The sequence below is a fragment of the Diachasmimorpha longicaudata genome, chromosome 8, assembly GCF_034640455.1.
Source record: "Diachasmimorpha longicaudata isolate KC_UGA_2023 chromosome 8, iyDiaLong2, whole genome shotgun sequence".
NCBI classification, from domain to species: Eukaryota; Metazoa; Arthropoda; class Insecta; order Hymenoptera; family Braconidae; genus Diachasmimorpha; species Diachasmimorpha longicaudata.
In genome coordinates this window covers 3,617,297-3,634,818 of record NC_087232.1, presented here as the reverse complement: position 1 = coordinate 3,634,818, position 17,522 = coordinate 3,617,297, and the positions used below count along the sequence as shown (strand labels likewise).

The 17,522-nt window shown below is 38.7% G+C and overlaps 1 protein-coding gene across 2 annotated transcripts in view; it reads right to left on the bottom strand.

Moving 5' to 3' along the window:
- The window catches only part of Grh (grainy head), a 49,446-nt gene that overhangs the window by 15,676 nt on the left and 16,248 nt on the right, over nucleotides 1-17,522 (bottom strand). For both annotated transcript variants that reach the window (XM_064126055.1, XM_064126056.1), the window contains exon 4: nucleotides 3,151-3,549. In XM_064126055.1, the coding sequence (XP_063982125.1) occupies nucleotides 3,151-3,549 (399 nt within the window). The remainder of the gene's footprint in view (nucleotides 1-3,150; nucleotides 3,550-17,522) is intronic.

Below are 17,522 nucleotides of genomic sequence, written 5' to 3'. Positions count from 1 at the left end.
TCTATTTCTTTTTATTTAAACTATTCTAAACATTCCGTCACTGTTCTGGGAAAAACTATAAAATACTGACATGGACTAAACAGAGCTATGGACAGACAGTTCATTTTTACCACATACCATGCACTCTTAACATGCATATTTAGTTGCAAGTTTAGTTTAAATTTGGACCTTATCTTTGCACTGATCATCATTTCCCAAAAATATACGCACTCGAAGCGTTTAGGTGAAATCCAGTTTACCTCGTGGGCTTTGCGGAAGAAATTATCCATTCCTTGGACTATTTCATCATACGCAGGTAGGAATGCAATCCTGGCTTTTTCTGAGCCCTCCGCCACCCCCGGCCCCACACACTGCCAAATACGTAGGCCGCGTCTAGACTGATCTAACCACGCACACTTGTGATATACCCACACATATCCCCTGTCCAGACAATACTTTTTTTTTTATCTCAATTCTTCAAACCGTTCCAGTTACTTTAAAAAACATATCACGCTTTTTGCTGGTTTCTTTTTGCAGAATTGAGATTATGAGTTTTCAAAAAGACCAGGTGGAATATTAAATAATGAATGTGGGTTGAGAACTAGTATTTGATCCCGGTTTTTCGTCTAATTTTTCTGCGATAATGGTTAGCCACTTCTTTTCAATGGATCTACCCTTTCGTCGTAGTGCTGATAACATTTCATCATACACTTCTGCCAGTCACATTTGATATTTCTTTTTTAAAAAATTGTTTGTAGTCACTTAATGGAAAACATTACGACGAATTGGCAATTGAAAAAATAATTGATTTCATTCGCGTCGCCCCTCGGGTAGAAAAATTTTTGTCTCCCCAATATCTTCCGGGCATTTCAGGGAAATTATACCGAAAGGACATCCCCCTGGTAATTAAAAAAAATTAATTACAAGATATTTCGAAAATAACTACCAGTTTCAAACATTTTCTGAACAGAGTTTTCAAGGATATTTCCATCGCACACTCACAATGAGTCATTTATCCCAGATGAGATTCGATAACTATTAAGGAATGGTAGAGTTGAATATGACCAACTAAATAATCGTTTTCTGTTAACGAATAAGCACTCGATGAGACTAGATCCTGACTTACAACCGACATCAATTTGGCAGCAATAACTATAATTCGTTGTATCGGCTTACCTAAGCCTCATGCAAACTTATTATTCAGCAACAATGAAGGAACGTTTCCAAAACGACCGATCACAAGTGTTTCTCACGTATTATTTTTTTCTACACCTCGCATTAAATTAAAATTCTGTAAACACGCCATCTCATCCTCCCAGGCGACAATGAAATTGGATTAAAATCATTGCACACCCGAGTGCGCAGATGTTGATCTCCTCATTTCAATTCTTCTTATTTCATTATTCAGGGTTGCATCTCGAAGAGATACAAAACTATGGTTGAGCTTTAACGATCTTGCCTGGTACAAATCGTCGAGATATTATCGAAAAAAAAGGGGGTGAGAGAAAGACTCGAGGTAGAGGACAGAAGTAACTATAATGGTGTATGTGTTGCGTTAGATGAGAAATAAAGATTAGGAAAATACCACCGTGAATCACGCCAAAGAGACGTTACTAAAGTGCGTTTTGTTATTGCGAAACTGTGTGCAATTGTAGCGCACGCATCGGTCGTAAAGGCTTCCATGGTAAATGAAAAAAAAAAGGTAACATTTGTAGTTTTGGATTGTGTGAAATGAAGGAGCCCTGGGTATTCGTTACCGTTGAGGATTCACAACAGTAAATTAGAAAATATGCTAAACGTCCGATATAAATCAAATGCGCCTCAGGATGGTGTGCGCAGCACAAACGGGGGGGTATCCTGAGAGGATGGCATGAACGGATGGTCTATGTACAATTCGAGCCCAAAATATATAATCGTGGCCGGGAGTTCTCGGCGGAGGAATTGGGGTGCGACGATTTTTTTGGCGGTTTTTTAGGACGAGGCGCACGTATATAGTTACTGGAGTTTGCAAACCGAATCAATGGACCGGAAAATTGGGCATTAGGAGGTCAGATAAATTCTGAAAAGTTATATTTTGACGGATACGTGATAAAGGATTTGAACGTCATGGGGATTATAATTATTGGATTATATTTAAGTGGGATTCGAATTCAAGGACGATTGTTTCACCTGTTTTTCGGGCTCAATTGAAATTTAATTTTGAGTGTCAACGCTGTTTAAATGAAGGAATAGTTCATTTTTAATTTGCTGTAGATTCATTTAGGGGTGAGAGCTTTATCCTAATTATCTGTGTCCCGCACGCGGAGAGAAACATTGTTTAAAAATTACGTGCCTGTTCCCTAATCTGCTCGTCAAAAGAATATTCGGTAACAATTATGGAACAGTTACGCACTTTTTCAGTGAATTTTCAGATATTTCCCGAGAGTTATTGGATGGAAATATCCGATTAATTTTGAAGTTCGAGGGGTATCTGGCTGGATTATTTTTTTCATTCCAATTTCAAGCAATTAAATATGTAGCATTTCCCGTCATATGCTATGATTTTTCACTCGTAGTTGTGGCTTCCAGCGTATATTTTCTGTCTGCACAAAATGTAGAGAATTGTTTCCAAATTGTGACTTTTGTCTTCACCGTATTATTAGGAACATTATTTTTAATTTTTTGATCAATAATCTCCAAGGATTCTCCTCGAAATCTGCTCGTGTCGAGGTAAAGTCTTCGAACTTGATTTTTTCTAATGAGAGTTTTGTGGTTTGAAACGCGTACAAATTGTTTATCGGATATTTTCATTGCTTAACAACAAAGAGGGAAATATTCGAAAAATATTCGAAGTAAAAGCATTTTACTTGTACCACGTGACGGGAAATGCCACCAGTTGATTGGTTGAAATTGGGATGAAAAAAATAATCAGGAAAAAGTACGGAACGTTCCGTAATTTTGACTGAATACTGTTTTGACTGGCAGATTACAAAACAGACACGTAATTTTTCAAGAATTTTTCTCTTTATGCGACCCTGACAGCGGTGATTTTACGCCTTCCCAGGTTAAATTAAAATTTCCCTTTGACGTACATTGACTTTGACGGGGGTGAACACTAACACTTGAACTTCTCCCACCTGAATCGAAGCCTCACTTCACGCGTTAATGCTACCAATTTCGAAAAATACTTACGTAGTCCACAGCTCATGCGACGGCGGCAACTTAACATCAGCCGATTTATCCGGCAATTTATAATACTCGTAGACATAAGGCACCGTCTGTTCATCCGGATGTCCAGCAACAGCAGTAACCTGATGCTGCTGTTGGAGATTGAGCATCGCCGCGGTTGCTACCGACAGTGGATGCTCGCAGTATGCCCTCCAATCGCCCTCCATACCCTGCACCTGCACCTGCACGGCCGCAACCCGCTTCTGCGCCTCGTCAGTATCGTCCTGATTATGCTGAACTGCGTGATGCTGAGGATCCTCGTCCTCGTTCACTGGTACCTCGCGGCTTGTTACACCACCGTAATTCTGATCAACAACGGACACCACATTTGACTCACAGTCCGATGATGAGCGGCTGCGTCTTCTGAAATATCATAAATTAAATAGATAATTCACAATTGAGATAATTTCTTTAAAGTATTTTTGTTTGACTGAATTCTCACGTAGAAAAATTTTTGCCTGTTAAATTTTTTCTAAAGAATGTTCCACGCGGAGAGAAAAATTGTTTACAAATTACGTGCTTGTTCCGTAAAATCTAAACAACTAAAACATTATTCAGTAGAAATTACGGAACAATTATTTATTTTTTCACTGAACGTTTTGGACTTTTTCCTGAAAGTTAACTAAAAAAATGTGTAACTGTTCCGTAATTTTTATCGAATATTATTTTAACTGATAGATTACAGAACAGAGACGTAATTTCTCAAGAATTTTTCCCTCTTCTCATTATTTGTTTTGAAATTTTCCGGAAGACCTTCGAATGACAAGAATTTTTCTACGCCGCTCACTTCCCATCATTAAGAAAAAATCAATTGCTCATTCATAAGGAGAAAGTGCTGATAAAAATACAATGATTCTCGTAACATTTACAACATGCTAATTCAACATTTGAAGAATATATTTTAGTTGTCTAACGTAATTATGAAAATCGAAGAAGATATCGTTATTCATTTGCCAGGAAAGAATATTAAAAAGAATTGAAAATTTAATTGACATATTTCCACTTGACGAAGCTCATCTTCCGTTACTGAATACTCCCAGCGAAGATAAATGAATGATTTCATACTCCGGACCTATGCAAACACGGAAGAAAAATATTTGCACGGGATAACGCGGCAGCTCATTATCGGTGTGTCTATCTCCCTCCATTTCTCCCCCTCTCTCTCTCAATTTGAGTTTTCTATCTCTCATTTTTTGCATTCAATGTTACCGGGGTAGGAGAACGGTTATCCAGGTGCACGTGAGTGCGCCCATAGAATGGAACACAGAGAAGCTTTAGATTGATTCGACATGCATAAATTAGAGAGAGGATAAGCCCTCGTATTGGACGCGCACAGCGTCTAGGGAGGGATTGGGGTAGCTTTATAAATTGATGATTTCGGCTGTTTGATGAATCCGTTGGGATTATTTATTTCTCAACCTGGAAATTTATTCATTACGTTTTACATGTCAGGTCGAAGATATTTGGCGTCTGTCAAAGGATATCTCAGACTCAAACCCATTCCACAAATTCAATTTTCCTTACGTGAATAAATCATCTGCCTGTACTTACAATTAGTTGCTCAATTTCAACACTTAATTAATGAAAGTTCGAGACCAAAAAAATTGCGGACGATTGCCGGATATCCTAAGAATTTCCTCTCAATAAAATTCAACGTAATTTCGTTATTGAAAACTGAATTAAGTAATTAGTTGCTGAGTCACACCAACTAGTTGAAATTCACCAAATCATGTTCTTTGGAATTTGTTTTTTTTTCTCACTCCACAATTGTGAACTTTCATCATCTCTCAGAAATTCTCGACATAACATTTCATAAACGTTCATCCCATATTTTTTATTCATCGAATGATCTCCAAAGTATTTGATGTTTCGTAAAAAGTTGTTTCACATTATTTTTTTCATCTTAAACTGTCCCTCCTCGCTGCGATGCTATAAATTTTGGAATAAAATGCGATCACGTACGGAGCATTATAGAAGCCGTGGGGTTGATGGGGGGTTAGGAGGGGGGGGGGGGGAAAGGAGAGAAGGTGGATATGCGAGTGTATCTCGAGTAGTCGGCTTCCACAGAAAACCTCCTGGAACAAACGCGTGACTCGTTTACCGATCTCCAACTCCATCCCAATGCCCTCTCCTCCATTCTTCATTCCTCTGAGTTTTCGATACACCATCACAAACATGGTGCAGACTCACTCGTGCATTGTCAGTGTCCCTTCACAACTTACCCATAAAACCATTGGTTATGCTAATATCGAAATGCGTTTACCCCTGGTGGTACAACTTCACCTGCGCATCCGGTTTTTTCCAGCCCTAGTTGTGCATTAACATTGCGCCTAGACAAGCCCACTTCCTATGTACCAATTCTCATCACTTTGAAATTTTCATAATAATGAGGTGCACGAGATGTGTGAAAATGAAAGACGGATGGGATGATTGTAATTAATTTGCTCACTCATTCAGCCAACGGAACTGAGATTTCTTTTTATCCTTCGGGGTTCAATGACATGGGTTTCTGCGGGATGTGATGGGCATCCATCACTTTATTCTGACAGTTTGGAGTCATGTGGTGGTGGGGAATTTTTGTGATGAGATAAATGTTGAAGAGAGCGAATGCGGGAATGGGGTAAAACTCAGTGGATTTGATGTGGAATATGTTGCTAATCGTTAGGGAAATTTTCTCTACACGAAAAGAAATTTTTGATAAAAATCCGACCTTTAGAGGGCGAAACTAAGTGGGATAAAATGACAATCAACCACTTTTTCGGTCAAGTTTTTCTAATTTTTTTGATAGAACCAACCTTCATCCCTCGTTCCACCCCCTGGACGAGTAATTTTTTCCCAAAATTTATTTCCGTGTACTTTTTCTCTGTATTGGTATATTCTTCAATCTTTAGAATGAGAGGTATTCCATCTAAATCATTCTGTTGACCAATAGATGATTGATTTAATGCTCAAGAAATATTTGACAAAGAATGAGATTAAATTTTTCCAAAAGATTATTTTCGTTCAATTAAAAAGTAACTTTCAACATCATCGGGACAACCTTCACAAAATATTTATTCTAAATAAATTTCTGAATGTACAATATGTACATGAACTCGTTACACGTGTTGAAACATCCGATAAAATCCAAGAGTATAGGTTTCATGTAAATTCATGCGATTCAAATCTCAACAATTTAATCCTGAAAGAGCTTAAATACCTCTAACATCATTACAATTCCAAATGCAGAGAGGACACGCGATCGATTCACCGGTTGACGCTTGTAAAGAGGGAGAAAACCGTAAATAAAGAGCTCACCCACACCTCAGTGAATTATAGCTCGACTACAAAAGCACATGTGATGTGTGTAAGACCAAACGGAAATTCAAAAGACAGGGGCACACGCTACTGCGTTTTAATATTCAATGCGATGGTCCGTCCACGCGACCTGTGTCACGCATGTCTTTCGACTTTCTAACGAAAATCGCCGGTTCATTATTCACAAGTTTTTGAGGGAATGATCCAGATAAATAGTTGCTCTCTATGTGGGCCGGCAAAACAATATGAAGAGAAGGAGAGTTGTGTTTCTGAAGAGCATCATCGCCCTGATTTTTACACAACGAGAAATATTCCGTAATTATATTTTCATCCCAATTTCAACCAATCAAATGGTGGCATTTCCCGTCACGTGGTACAAGTAAAACGCTTTTACTTCGGATATTTTTCGAATATTTTCCTGTTTGTTTCTAAGCAATGAAAATATCCGATAAACAATTTGTACGCGTTTCAAACCACAAAACTGTCATTAGAAAAAATCAAGTTCGAAGACTTTACCTCGACATGAGCAGATTTGGAGGTGAATCCTTGGAGATTATTGATCAAAAAATTAAAAATAATGTTCCTAATAATACGGTGAAGACAAAAGTCACAATTTAGAAACAATTCTCTGCATTTTGTGCAGACAGAATACATATATACGCTGGAAGCCACAACTACTGTGAAAAACCATACGATATGACGTGAAATACCACACATTTAATTGTTTCAAATTGGAAGGAAAAAAATAATCCAGCCAACTACCCCTCGACCTTCAAAATTAATCGGATATTTTCCTCCAGTAACTCTCGGGAAATATCCGATAATTTTGAAGGTCTTGGAATATTACTACTGAATATTTCGCTCCATGTATAATTTTGTATTTGTCATTTTTAACTTACGAATTGTTCATTATTCATTATGCTTATCATCGATTAATATCCCTTACGGAATATTTAGACGTGATACCGAAGCCACACATCGTCCCCTTAAAAATGTAAATACCCATGGACTCCGTAATTTATGAATTTCAATATCAACTCGAGCGAAGTTAATCGACACCCAAAGTTGAATAAACTCAGAAATATGAAAAAGAAAACTGAAATGACATGTAATTTTAATTCCGCAAATAAGAAGACAGTGGAATATAAGTGGAAGGGGAAGTTGATAAGCGAGGAGGAGCGTACACCGCGCCATTGGATGACTCGTTAATTGCCGTCGTCCTGGTGTACTCACCAGCAATTTTCGTTGTTCCATGTAGGAAGCTTGTCCCTATCGCCACGGTTCGCAGTCACGTGTCCACATCGTTCCCGATAGCAAGACATTTTTTTCCACTTCTCCACGCGGTTTCAATTTTTCTACTTCGCTCTCTCGCTCATTTCATTTAGCGGGTACACTCACGCCGAGTGGACAATAAATAGAGGAAAAAAAAAATAAATGAGAAATAGAAACTTCCATTACTATGTTCCGTACGTGGACAGGCAACTGCTGGGTGGGTTGCGATGTATTTGCATAGGCGGACGTCTGCACCGTGAGAGACTAAACTGTCTTATTTCATTTTTCGAACTCGAGAGACATAAAACAAATAGTTGGGAGTCGCTAGGGGAACTCACAGCTTTTGACGAGGAGCCATCAATCCATCATCCTTCCAAGCTCCCTACGAGCGTGTCTAATTTATTTCAAATTCAATTTCGACGGATTTTTAGGGGTGAGAATGGGCCGAGATCTTGAACCAATTGGATTGAAGTTGTATTTCCATTCTATTTCATCACTTCATTCTCAAATTCGCGACCCTCAGGGAAATCCTGATGGGGTGCAGATTAAAAAACTCACCCAGAGCTCTTCCAGGCCACCTGTTGTAACATATCTACTGCAACTTATTACATAATGTAATATTATGGAACCGTCAGGTACATTTATGAAAACCTTCAGTAATTTCGACTTGAATCGTTCACGAATAATTACGATACCGCCACTTGAAATTTTCCGCAGTGACCCCGCGCTCAATAAGCGAACTATGTCCCGATGTACAATTGAATTTCAAAATAGTATAGAATGAAAAATGATAGACAACACGATATTAGGAAAAAAACATATTTTATGGCGCGTTGACTATCAATTTTCCGTACCCCAAAGTTAAATGTAATTTTAAATTAAATTTTCCGGGGAAAATTGAGAGAAAAACGTTTAACTATGTAAACCAGACAACTAATATGTCCCCTAGTTCTCCATCGAGCTGCATAAAAATAATTGAAGAATTATTCCCATTATTCTCCCCAACTCCAAAATACCCTGATTTCATCCTCCAAATAACCCATTAAGTCCATCGAATGGGAGACTCCGCTAAAAAAATTGACTCCAAGCACTATACAACAATAATAATGACGGTGGAATACTTCATCTGAATGTCGAACCCCCCGCGGTGCCCCCTCTGGGTTGTGAGGAAGGCGCTGGACCGATGAGCCACGGAAAAAAGGGTTATTTCCACCAGAGAAATAAGAATGAACACACACGCGATGAACAATAAGGGAGTCTGGGATCGGTGAGTGCACGCGGTATCCGTCCAAGCGAAACGATTTTACTAGCAACAATGTAACGGCATAATGCCACTGTGAGGTGAGGATATACCATCCCATGGGTTTTCTGTTATGGCATCGTGTACCAGCCTTCATTCTGTTCGCGTGTCTTGCATATTCTCAAATGCTGGCCTCAGTAACTCTATATTATTATCCTTTTTCACACTTTCGTGGCCCTCTATGTCTCACTTCGGCGCCTGCGATGAAATAATATTTTCAGGTATTGTCTAACATTTGCCTTGAGGGGTTAATTATCAAAGGAATTTAATCATGATGTAACATAAAGCCCAGAAATATTGAAAGAGAAATTATTATTCAGCTCCTCCTTGTAACGATTATCAGTGCTATCTTCACGACTATTTTACTCGGCCATTCTTCAATATTTACAAGGAACAAATTACAAATTAGTTTTTTTAATTACCTCGTAAACTAGCCTTTTAATTGTTACAGTTTTTCTCATTTATTTTAAGAGATCGAAGTTCTTGATTCCACCGAAATAATCACCGCAGTTTAATAAATTCATTCGCTCTCTTATTTACACAATTATTCTCATTGTAAATAATAAAGTCGTCAGTTGAATGGGGAAAACATTCCTCGATATCCGAAAATAAAAATAAAATACAAATTTAATGTTTGTAAACGTTGGACATCACTAAAAAATGTAATTAACCAATCAATGATTGATCCGGATCAACGAAAAAAAAACTAAAAAATGAACAAATCAATAACTGACCTCACAAATCCATTAATAAATTTCCATTCTCGAAGTATAATTTATAAAATGCCCATTCCCAGAATCCTTATCATGGTACGCCTCCCAATGGTCCGGAGATTCCATCTGACTACTCGGACAAGTTGAGATATCCTCTCAAAACATTACCATCTCGCCAACAAAATTTAAATCTTCCATTCTTAAAAGATGCATATTATGTTTATGTATCAGTTCTCCCCAGCGTCGAAGATAAGAAGCGAGTTCTGGGCGTCGTGTAAGGTAATCCGGGGATTCCCAAGTGCTCTCGGATACTTGAAAATTGAGATGTCGACATTCTTTTCACTGGCGCGAAACCGAGGGAATCGATCGAATTGGCCGATAGTACACACGATGTTCACTGCATACTCGAGAACCTCTGTACTACCCTGCCCTATCGACGATGAATAAACACAGAAGGTCAGCCCTAATAACATAACATCTCGAGTATGGAATTGAATCGTATCTATCGAATTATGGTGGAAATAAGGGGTTAGATGTATCCAAGTCGAACAATAACGAGGCCCTCTGGTGGGCGGCGGAGGGGAGGGGGGAATTGGTCCGGTTGACGATGGTGGGGTGGGGGTAGAGGTGAGTTAAGTTGCTGTTGTGCTAGTGATCCAAGAACATGAATGAATGAATGGGGAACCTGACTCGATTCTTCCCAGTGCAGTCACTTGCATGAGCATGGGGGCATTTTATGTCCTTGTGTCTGTGTGCACGCGTGCCTCGACTGTTGCATATGCACACGTGGGTGAGGATTCGTCGGGTTAGTTTACCAGACAATGGGGGAGACTCATTGAGCCATCGGAATGGACTTCGAACGTCAAGAAAATGGTATTGAAAGTATCAACGCGAATTAACTCTGCCCATCTTTTTTTAAATAATTCAAAGAAATCATTGTAAAATACCAATTTTTAAATGTTGATGTGACCTTGAACTGCGTTACGACAGGCTGAGAAAGGAGGTTATGTGGTTCATATTCTATTTCGGAGGGTGACGAGTTGTGACGTCATTATTTCTTGGGAAACTGGTGGAAGGATTTTTGTTTTTCTTTCAAAGTTATCGATATTGTTTTCAGACAAGAATATTTTGTGCTGGTAAACAGTGATCGTTTCGATTAGAGTCCATTTTCTTTTTGTCAGTAGAAAACTGGCACGAGAATGAGAAAAAATGAGAAAAATTTCACTTTACCGTAGTCGAGTTATTGCCAATTGAAAATTTATATCAACCAAAGTAATATAAAAATTATACCTTGCAGCAATAACCATCATGCCTGACATATTTCCAAGAACACAATCTCTCTCATTCTCGACCTCATCGAAACCCAATTCTGACGAAATATCTGGGTACGAAAGAGCCAGAAAAAAAAAATGCATGGAAAGTACATAAATTATCCACATCCTTGAATACACCTCCGATAAAATATTCAAAAATATACATGTGGAGTATCATAACGAGCATTCGTCTCATGAACTCAGTCTCAATGTCACAAGGTGAATTAAAAGATAAAAAATGACGGGGAAAAAAATTAGCAAATGCACATTAATTTCTCCGATGGTTAATATCGATGAAACCGGGAAGTGTCTGGAGCGGCTGCTGTATTTCAATTTTTTTTTTTCGCCTCTCCTGTTGGCGGGGACAAAACCTGTTTCGAGTTTTGCACGCGGGGGAATGAATAGTTTCGAAGAGGTATCCCATTATGTGACGCGAACTGATCCGAATCACTCCTTTAACTAATCTGAGTGTATGGTGGTCATGTATTAGAATGATTCCACGGATTATTCGTTTACAGCGATCAATCTGTACAATTTATACTGAAAATTAAGAGGTTGAAAATTTATCGTTACGGTGAGTCTGTCATCGCTGTAAACAACTAACCAAATTTTTTTTTTCACATAAAACTGTAAAACTAGTCATTTTACTCCAATCGTTCTCATGCGATTGACATTTACGAAGATCGAACAAAATTTGGTGACAAAGTCATTGTGTTTCCATCAAGAGAATGCAATCTCTCGAAATCTATTGATTTCCGAAAAGGATTTCATAGTTTTAGGGAAAATGTGAATAATATTAATTTGTGGATACGCAGAGCATCCGCAGAGGTTGGGTTTGAACCCACGACCCTCGAGTTTTCAGTCTGCGCCGTTACTCAGATTACAATCAGAGAATATTTCATTTTATTGGTTATAAATGAAGTTATGGTATAGATGGTGGTGAGGACGAATTTATTATCATGAAATAATCCCTACTTAGTAGGAAATCGTCTGTTTGATTTTACTGCAGGAGTTGTTTGGAATGAATTATTCAATTTGTATTATTTAACAATTGTATCGGACCAACTAAACTATTTTTAGAGTGGGGTTTTTTTAATTAGAGACAACTGCAATTGTTTGGTGATGGTATTGATGATTTCATCGTTTCGATAATGATGTATGAATGGAAAAATTCAAAGGCTAATTTTTCAACGACATTTAATTGAAAAATTGACTGTTGATAAATTATTAAATCTCAACAGTACCTTGAATATTCTCATGATCAATATTGTTCCCTTTATCGGCGCAATTGTAAAATTTCCATCGTTACATGCATGTGCTCTATGGGAAAGGCTTAACGAGCGATGATTTGTGAGTCATGTGTAGTGAGAGAAAAATAAAATCCACGGAATAATAAAATAAAAATACTAATGTCCTACGATGAGGATTGTCTCTATCCTCTTCCCAGGACTGTGACAGCGGCTGGAGTTGGATTTAAATCGATGATAGTTTGCCATTCGTTGGGAATTTCGTTTTTTCCTTTATCAAAATTTTTTCATTCGAGTCCCACTGGGCCGGCAATTTATGCACGTACTCAACGTCCCCTTGTAGTTGGGAATTTTTAAACATCGGGGTGAGTTTCTCGTACGACAAATTGCCATAAGTATGAGGATTCCTTCGCTCTCCCCCTTGAAATATATTCCGATAATTTTTTTTTTCTCGTCTTGGAAAATATTAAGTTGAGGTACATGGAAATTTCAAGGGATTTAAAAATCAAATGTCGTTATAAAACAGATAATTAGTGTAATGAGTAATGGAGAGCTGCACGTGTTCGGAGAATTTTTACAGATATTTATTCTATTTTTTCATTGAACATGATAGTTGGTGTACGGTAATACCACGATACTTAGAGAGAATCGCACGATTTACGAACTAGAATTCATTTTCATACGTAAATGCCAATGGAATTCGAATAAAAAATGAAATTAATGATCCCACGATTGCTAATTGAATTTTGCATTAATCTTGAGTACTCAGCAATGGAGGGGATCTCATCAATATTTTTTCATCAAATGAAAATTTAAATGAAATTACAAATTCTTATTTACTATTTAGAATTCTTAACGCGACAATTTTTAAAATCATTTTATAAACCATTTTTTGTTCTTCTCTCACAACGATATGGAAATTCAAGTTCAGCCCAGAAATAAACACGATCCATTATACTTCAGGGAACTGGTTTTTCTTATACTACCGGCTCATGGGGTAAAATGGGTTGTCTTTTTGTACAATAGGAGAAAATTAATTGAAGCAGAATGTCGATATATTTTTTCTCGTCTCTGTTGATTTAAAAAAATAGTCAACCATCACATTTTTCACGGAAATAAATTTTAGATAAAAATTAGACCTCTAGACCTCGAAATTAGACTTGCGAGGCTAATTTTCTAGATAAAACTAACCTTCACCCCCCGCCTCGCCCCCTGAAGGTCTAATTTTTACCTAAAATTGTCTCCGTGTAGGGGTTGAAGGGAGGAGACGAGTGAAGTGATCACTTTCTTCGTCTCTTCCATTTAACCCTCGCATCTGTATCTGGCATTGGAGCCTTAAGGGCGGTTTAGGCTTTCGATTGCTTTCCCTTTCCCGCTTGTCCTTCAACATCATTTGGCCTGATAAGGCGGCCAAATTGAGTGATAAGAAAGAGTAGTCAGGACAGTGAGAATTTTTTAAGATTCAAATTGAGTCCCTTGATCCAAAAAAAAAGAAATTCGTTGAACTACTCAACTTTGTCTCACTTATCACCCCGGCTCTCTCTCCCCCATTCACCCCTCTAATTAATCACACGAAAATAAAATGCCCCGGGGTCGTCCCAGGGCCCGTGCATAATAGAAATATCGCTAATAGTATGATCACAATTGTGCAACAATGAGCAGGGCAGTGCAATGGAATTAGTGAATGAATTCGATCCAACAATTCTCCCGGCATGAAATACCCAGACAATACGCTCGACGCCCCGTTGTAAAATACTCCACATGACCCACTGCTGGGTGTATTTTCTCCATCGATTGTTGTTATTCTTTTTTACAACCTACCATGTGACAATTTGACGGCGTTTGCGTTATTTATTGGTTAATTAACAACGAGGAGGTGTTAAATAATAATAAAAATCGTAAGAATGTTTGAGGAGACACCCGTGGCATATCAAGGTGCCACTGTCAGTGATAATTCTCTCCAGTCAAATGTCACGGGTACAGAAATTATGAAAAATCGGTGAAGGAGGAATACCAGATGGGCACGTGTATGGCGCAGTTGTTGATCGTCAAGGCGGAAAAACTTATTAAATATTCATCGAATCGATCTGCCCGTGTGATAAATGCACGAGTCATTAAGGACTACTCATGTTTTTCAACTCAAATCGCATGATGAAAACACTTTTCATCGAGGAATTGTGAACAATTAGATATTTCATTTTTGTTAACGATGAATGGATTCAGTTGATGTGGCAGATTATGTCTTTGGAATTTTTGATTTTTTTTCTTTTATTATGCGAGGAAGCGCGGACCATTCGCATTCATATTTTTTTCACCGGCAATGCGCATTCTTGAACATGGAAAAACTGGGAATATGTAATAATTAATTTTTTTATGGTCTCAGGAAGTAATCGGAATTTTTTAATCGGACTGTTCTCTGATGGATTTTATGCTTCGGTTGAAAATGGTACAGAAATAGTGGGCCAAAACTGAACTCAGTCTTTGAACTTAAACCGATTATTGTACCACATATCTTCACAATGTATGAGAACATTTATTTAGTTCAATGAAACTGAGGAAATTAATTAAATATTGTTAATTAACTGCACCATGAGCGTCACTGCGGTGAAATGGATCGTCGTTTTTTGCTCTTCGCTTGAAATTTTCAGTCACAAAACTCACGATTTCGGTGAAAAAATATTTCTCAGTGAAAAAAACTTCTCCACAAGGTGTCTTAAGGACATAATTTGCACTACAACAATGCCAACACATCTGAAGCCACCCATAATTGTCCGAAAACCCGTGGCAAGTGGTTCAAAGAAGTCGTGCGTCCGTGCGAAAGCCCAAATGTCCCTTTCAAGGTCCGATAAAAGGGTGGGCTATGGCCACGGGAAATGTCCAGCCGGTGGACTGGGGGCTTGCGGCCGGTCTAGGGTCATCCTATGACTCTCTTCTTCGGCATAAAGAATTTTAAAAAAATCCATACACTCTGTACATACAAAAGAGTTTTTTTTCTGGCGCGGGCGCTTAGAGCGTAAAACATAATAATGCCGGGGCCCGACTGTCCCTTGGACATAATTAGACCCTGCAGGACTGTCCATGGGAAATTTACGAATATGCCCCCCCCCCCCTCTCCCCTCGTCATTCGGCCACGACCGGCCGGTCTTTAGCCGGCGGGATAACTCGTTGACAGCAATTGCTGATCATTTGTAAAAACTAGATATGGGATTTCATGTCGAATTCAATTTACGATCGGTTTTTGGCGAAGGTCTCGGAATTGACAGGGAATTGCGGAATTTTTGTTAAAAATTTATTGCAGCTCATGAATATCTCTCCAAAAAACGACTGAGAAAAATTATTGTGACTCTAATAGATTATGAGATCTTTCGCAAAAAACAAAATTTGAAAATTTTAATTCTCTTAAATTTACCGAAATGATTGAACGAATGTTAAATCATTTCGGATTTAAGATTCGTTTTTATTGAATATGTGGGGGAATATTGAAGAAAAATAGCAAAATATTTGCGGAGATGGGACGCCATAAAAAATGTTTGAACAGAAATTTAGCCTTCCGGTCATTGAATTACAAAATTTTTATTAATTTTGTCTCATCGAGAAGATAAATTCCAATCGAAAATTAGTTTTTGCGAATGATCTCTGAACCCGTGGGAGGTAGCGAATGTCGAAAGGGGCTTTTTCCGTAGCTCCTGAAAGTCCCTCGGCAATTTCCCCCCATCTTAAATTTGAAGATATCCATAACCAATCAGATAGCCCCATCACCCCGGAATCTACTTACGTCTTATCAAGTGTCTCACCCTCTCCTCAAACTTCAACCCCCACGCAATAAACTCGACCTATCGCACGATGGGGGTTCGATCCACCCGACAGCACTGCAGATCGCTGCACAAGGCCACCGGTGCGATCATCATCGATGGCAAATCCTCAGACCGTAAAACTCAAAAAAATCATTAAAAAATCACTGGTCCATTTTAATCGGCGGTCTCCAATTTTCGATTATCGTCACTGGCACAATCTCACAGTCGAATTAAAGTCGATGTCAGCCACAAAAATCACTCAACCATCTCCAAAAGCACTCGATAAATCCAACCGCATCTCCACTTTAATTTCAAAAAATAGCCTCAGTCGGTGGCCGCTGTCGGTCGCTGATTTGCGCGGGTAACTCCACAGAATTCAAAAAAAAAAAAAATCCACAATCACCAGAACAAGTATTTTAATAAAAGTCCCAGTAGGAATTTCACCTAAAAAAATTGTCTACCGGTTGTCCTTTCAACAACAAAAGTGCGAAAATTTGGACAACTATCCGGTTCGGTGTCTTGTATTGGACTGTGCAGAGGTGGCACCTTCCAGTTTTCAGAACTTACATCTTGTCAGGTATAAAGTGAGTGTGAGCTTTAGCGGTGTGCCACCGTCGCCGCGCGTCTCATGCGTATGGCTTCCTTCAGTGTGATATTGTCGTTGTGTCTGTGCGTGAGGAGTGAGCGAGAGCAAGGAGGGAAAGAGAAGGAGAGAGTTACTGCGTAGAAGCTGTATGAACGCCTCTATGTACGAAATAAACCGACACATTTGATGTGTGAGTGTGTGAGATGTACATGGGGCACGGTAGGATACGGGGTACAAGCCCCGCCCATTTATTTCCCCCACTGGGAGGACGTGTGGCCGTCTATACGCCGATAACAGAGCGAAACGGCGCTAGTCTGTCCCCCCGGGTGGATGGGGGGGACAGGCGGATGGGAGGATATTTTTTGGGGGCTTTTGCGGAATGATAACCCACTTCGCGGGGCTGATGACATTTCAAGTGTGAAATTTCGGGAGTTCAACAATTTTCTTTCTATTTTCTTTTCCAGAATCTCGCGGTTTCTGGAGGGGGGTGGGGAGCCTATGAGAATATTTTCGTAATTAGGAATAAGGGTTGAAAAACGTGGTCAGTGATTTTAGGTGGGACTCAGATTGACTCATAAACAAGTGATAATTGACTGCGGAATGCTATTCGAATAACATTAAATATTTTATTATCAGTTTTTGGAGGAATTTAATTGGAAAAGTCTCTAATAAAAAATGATGTAAGGGAAACTTTTATATACTTAAGAGGTTTTGGGAGAAGTGATTTTCCTGGGGGTATTTATAGTTTAGGTACATAAATACGTCTGCGGAAGAGAGGGGGGAAGGATATTTTTTATATTTTTTTACCGCATGA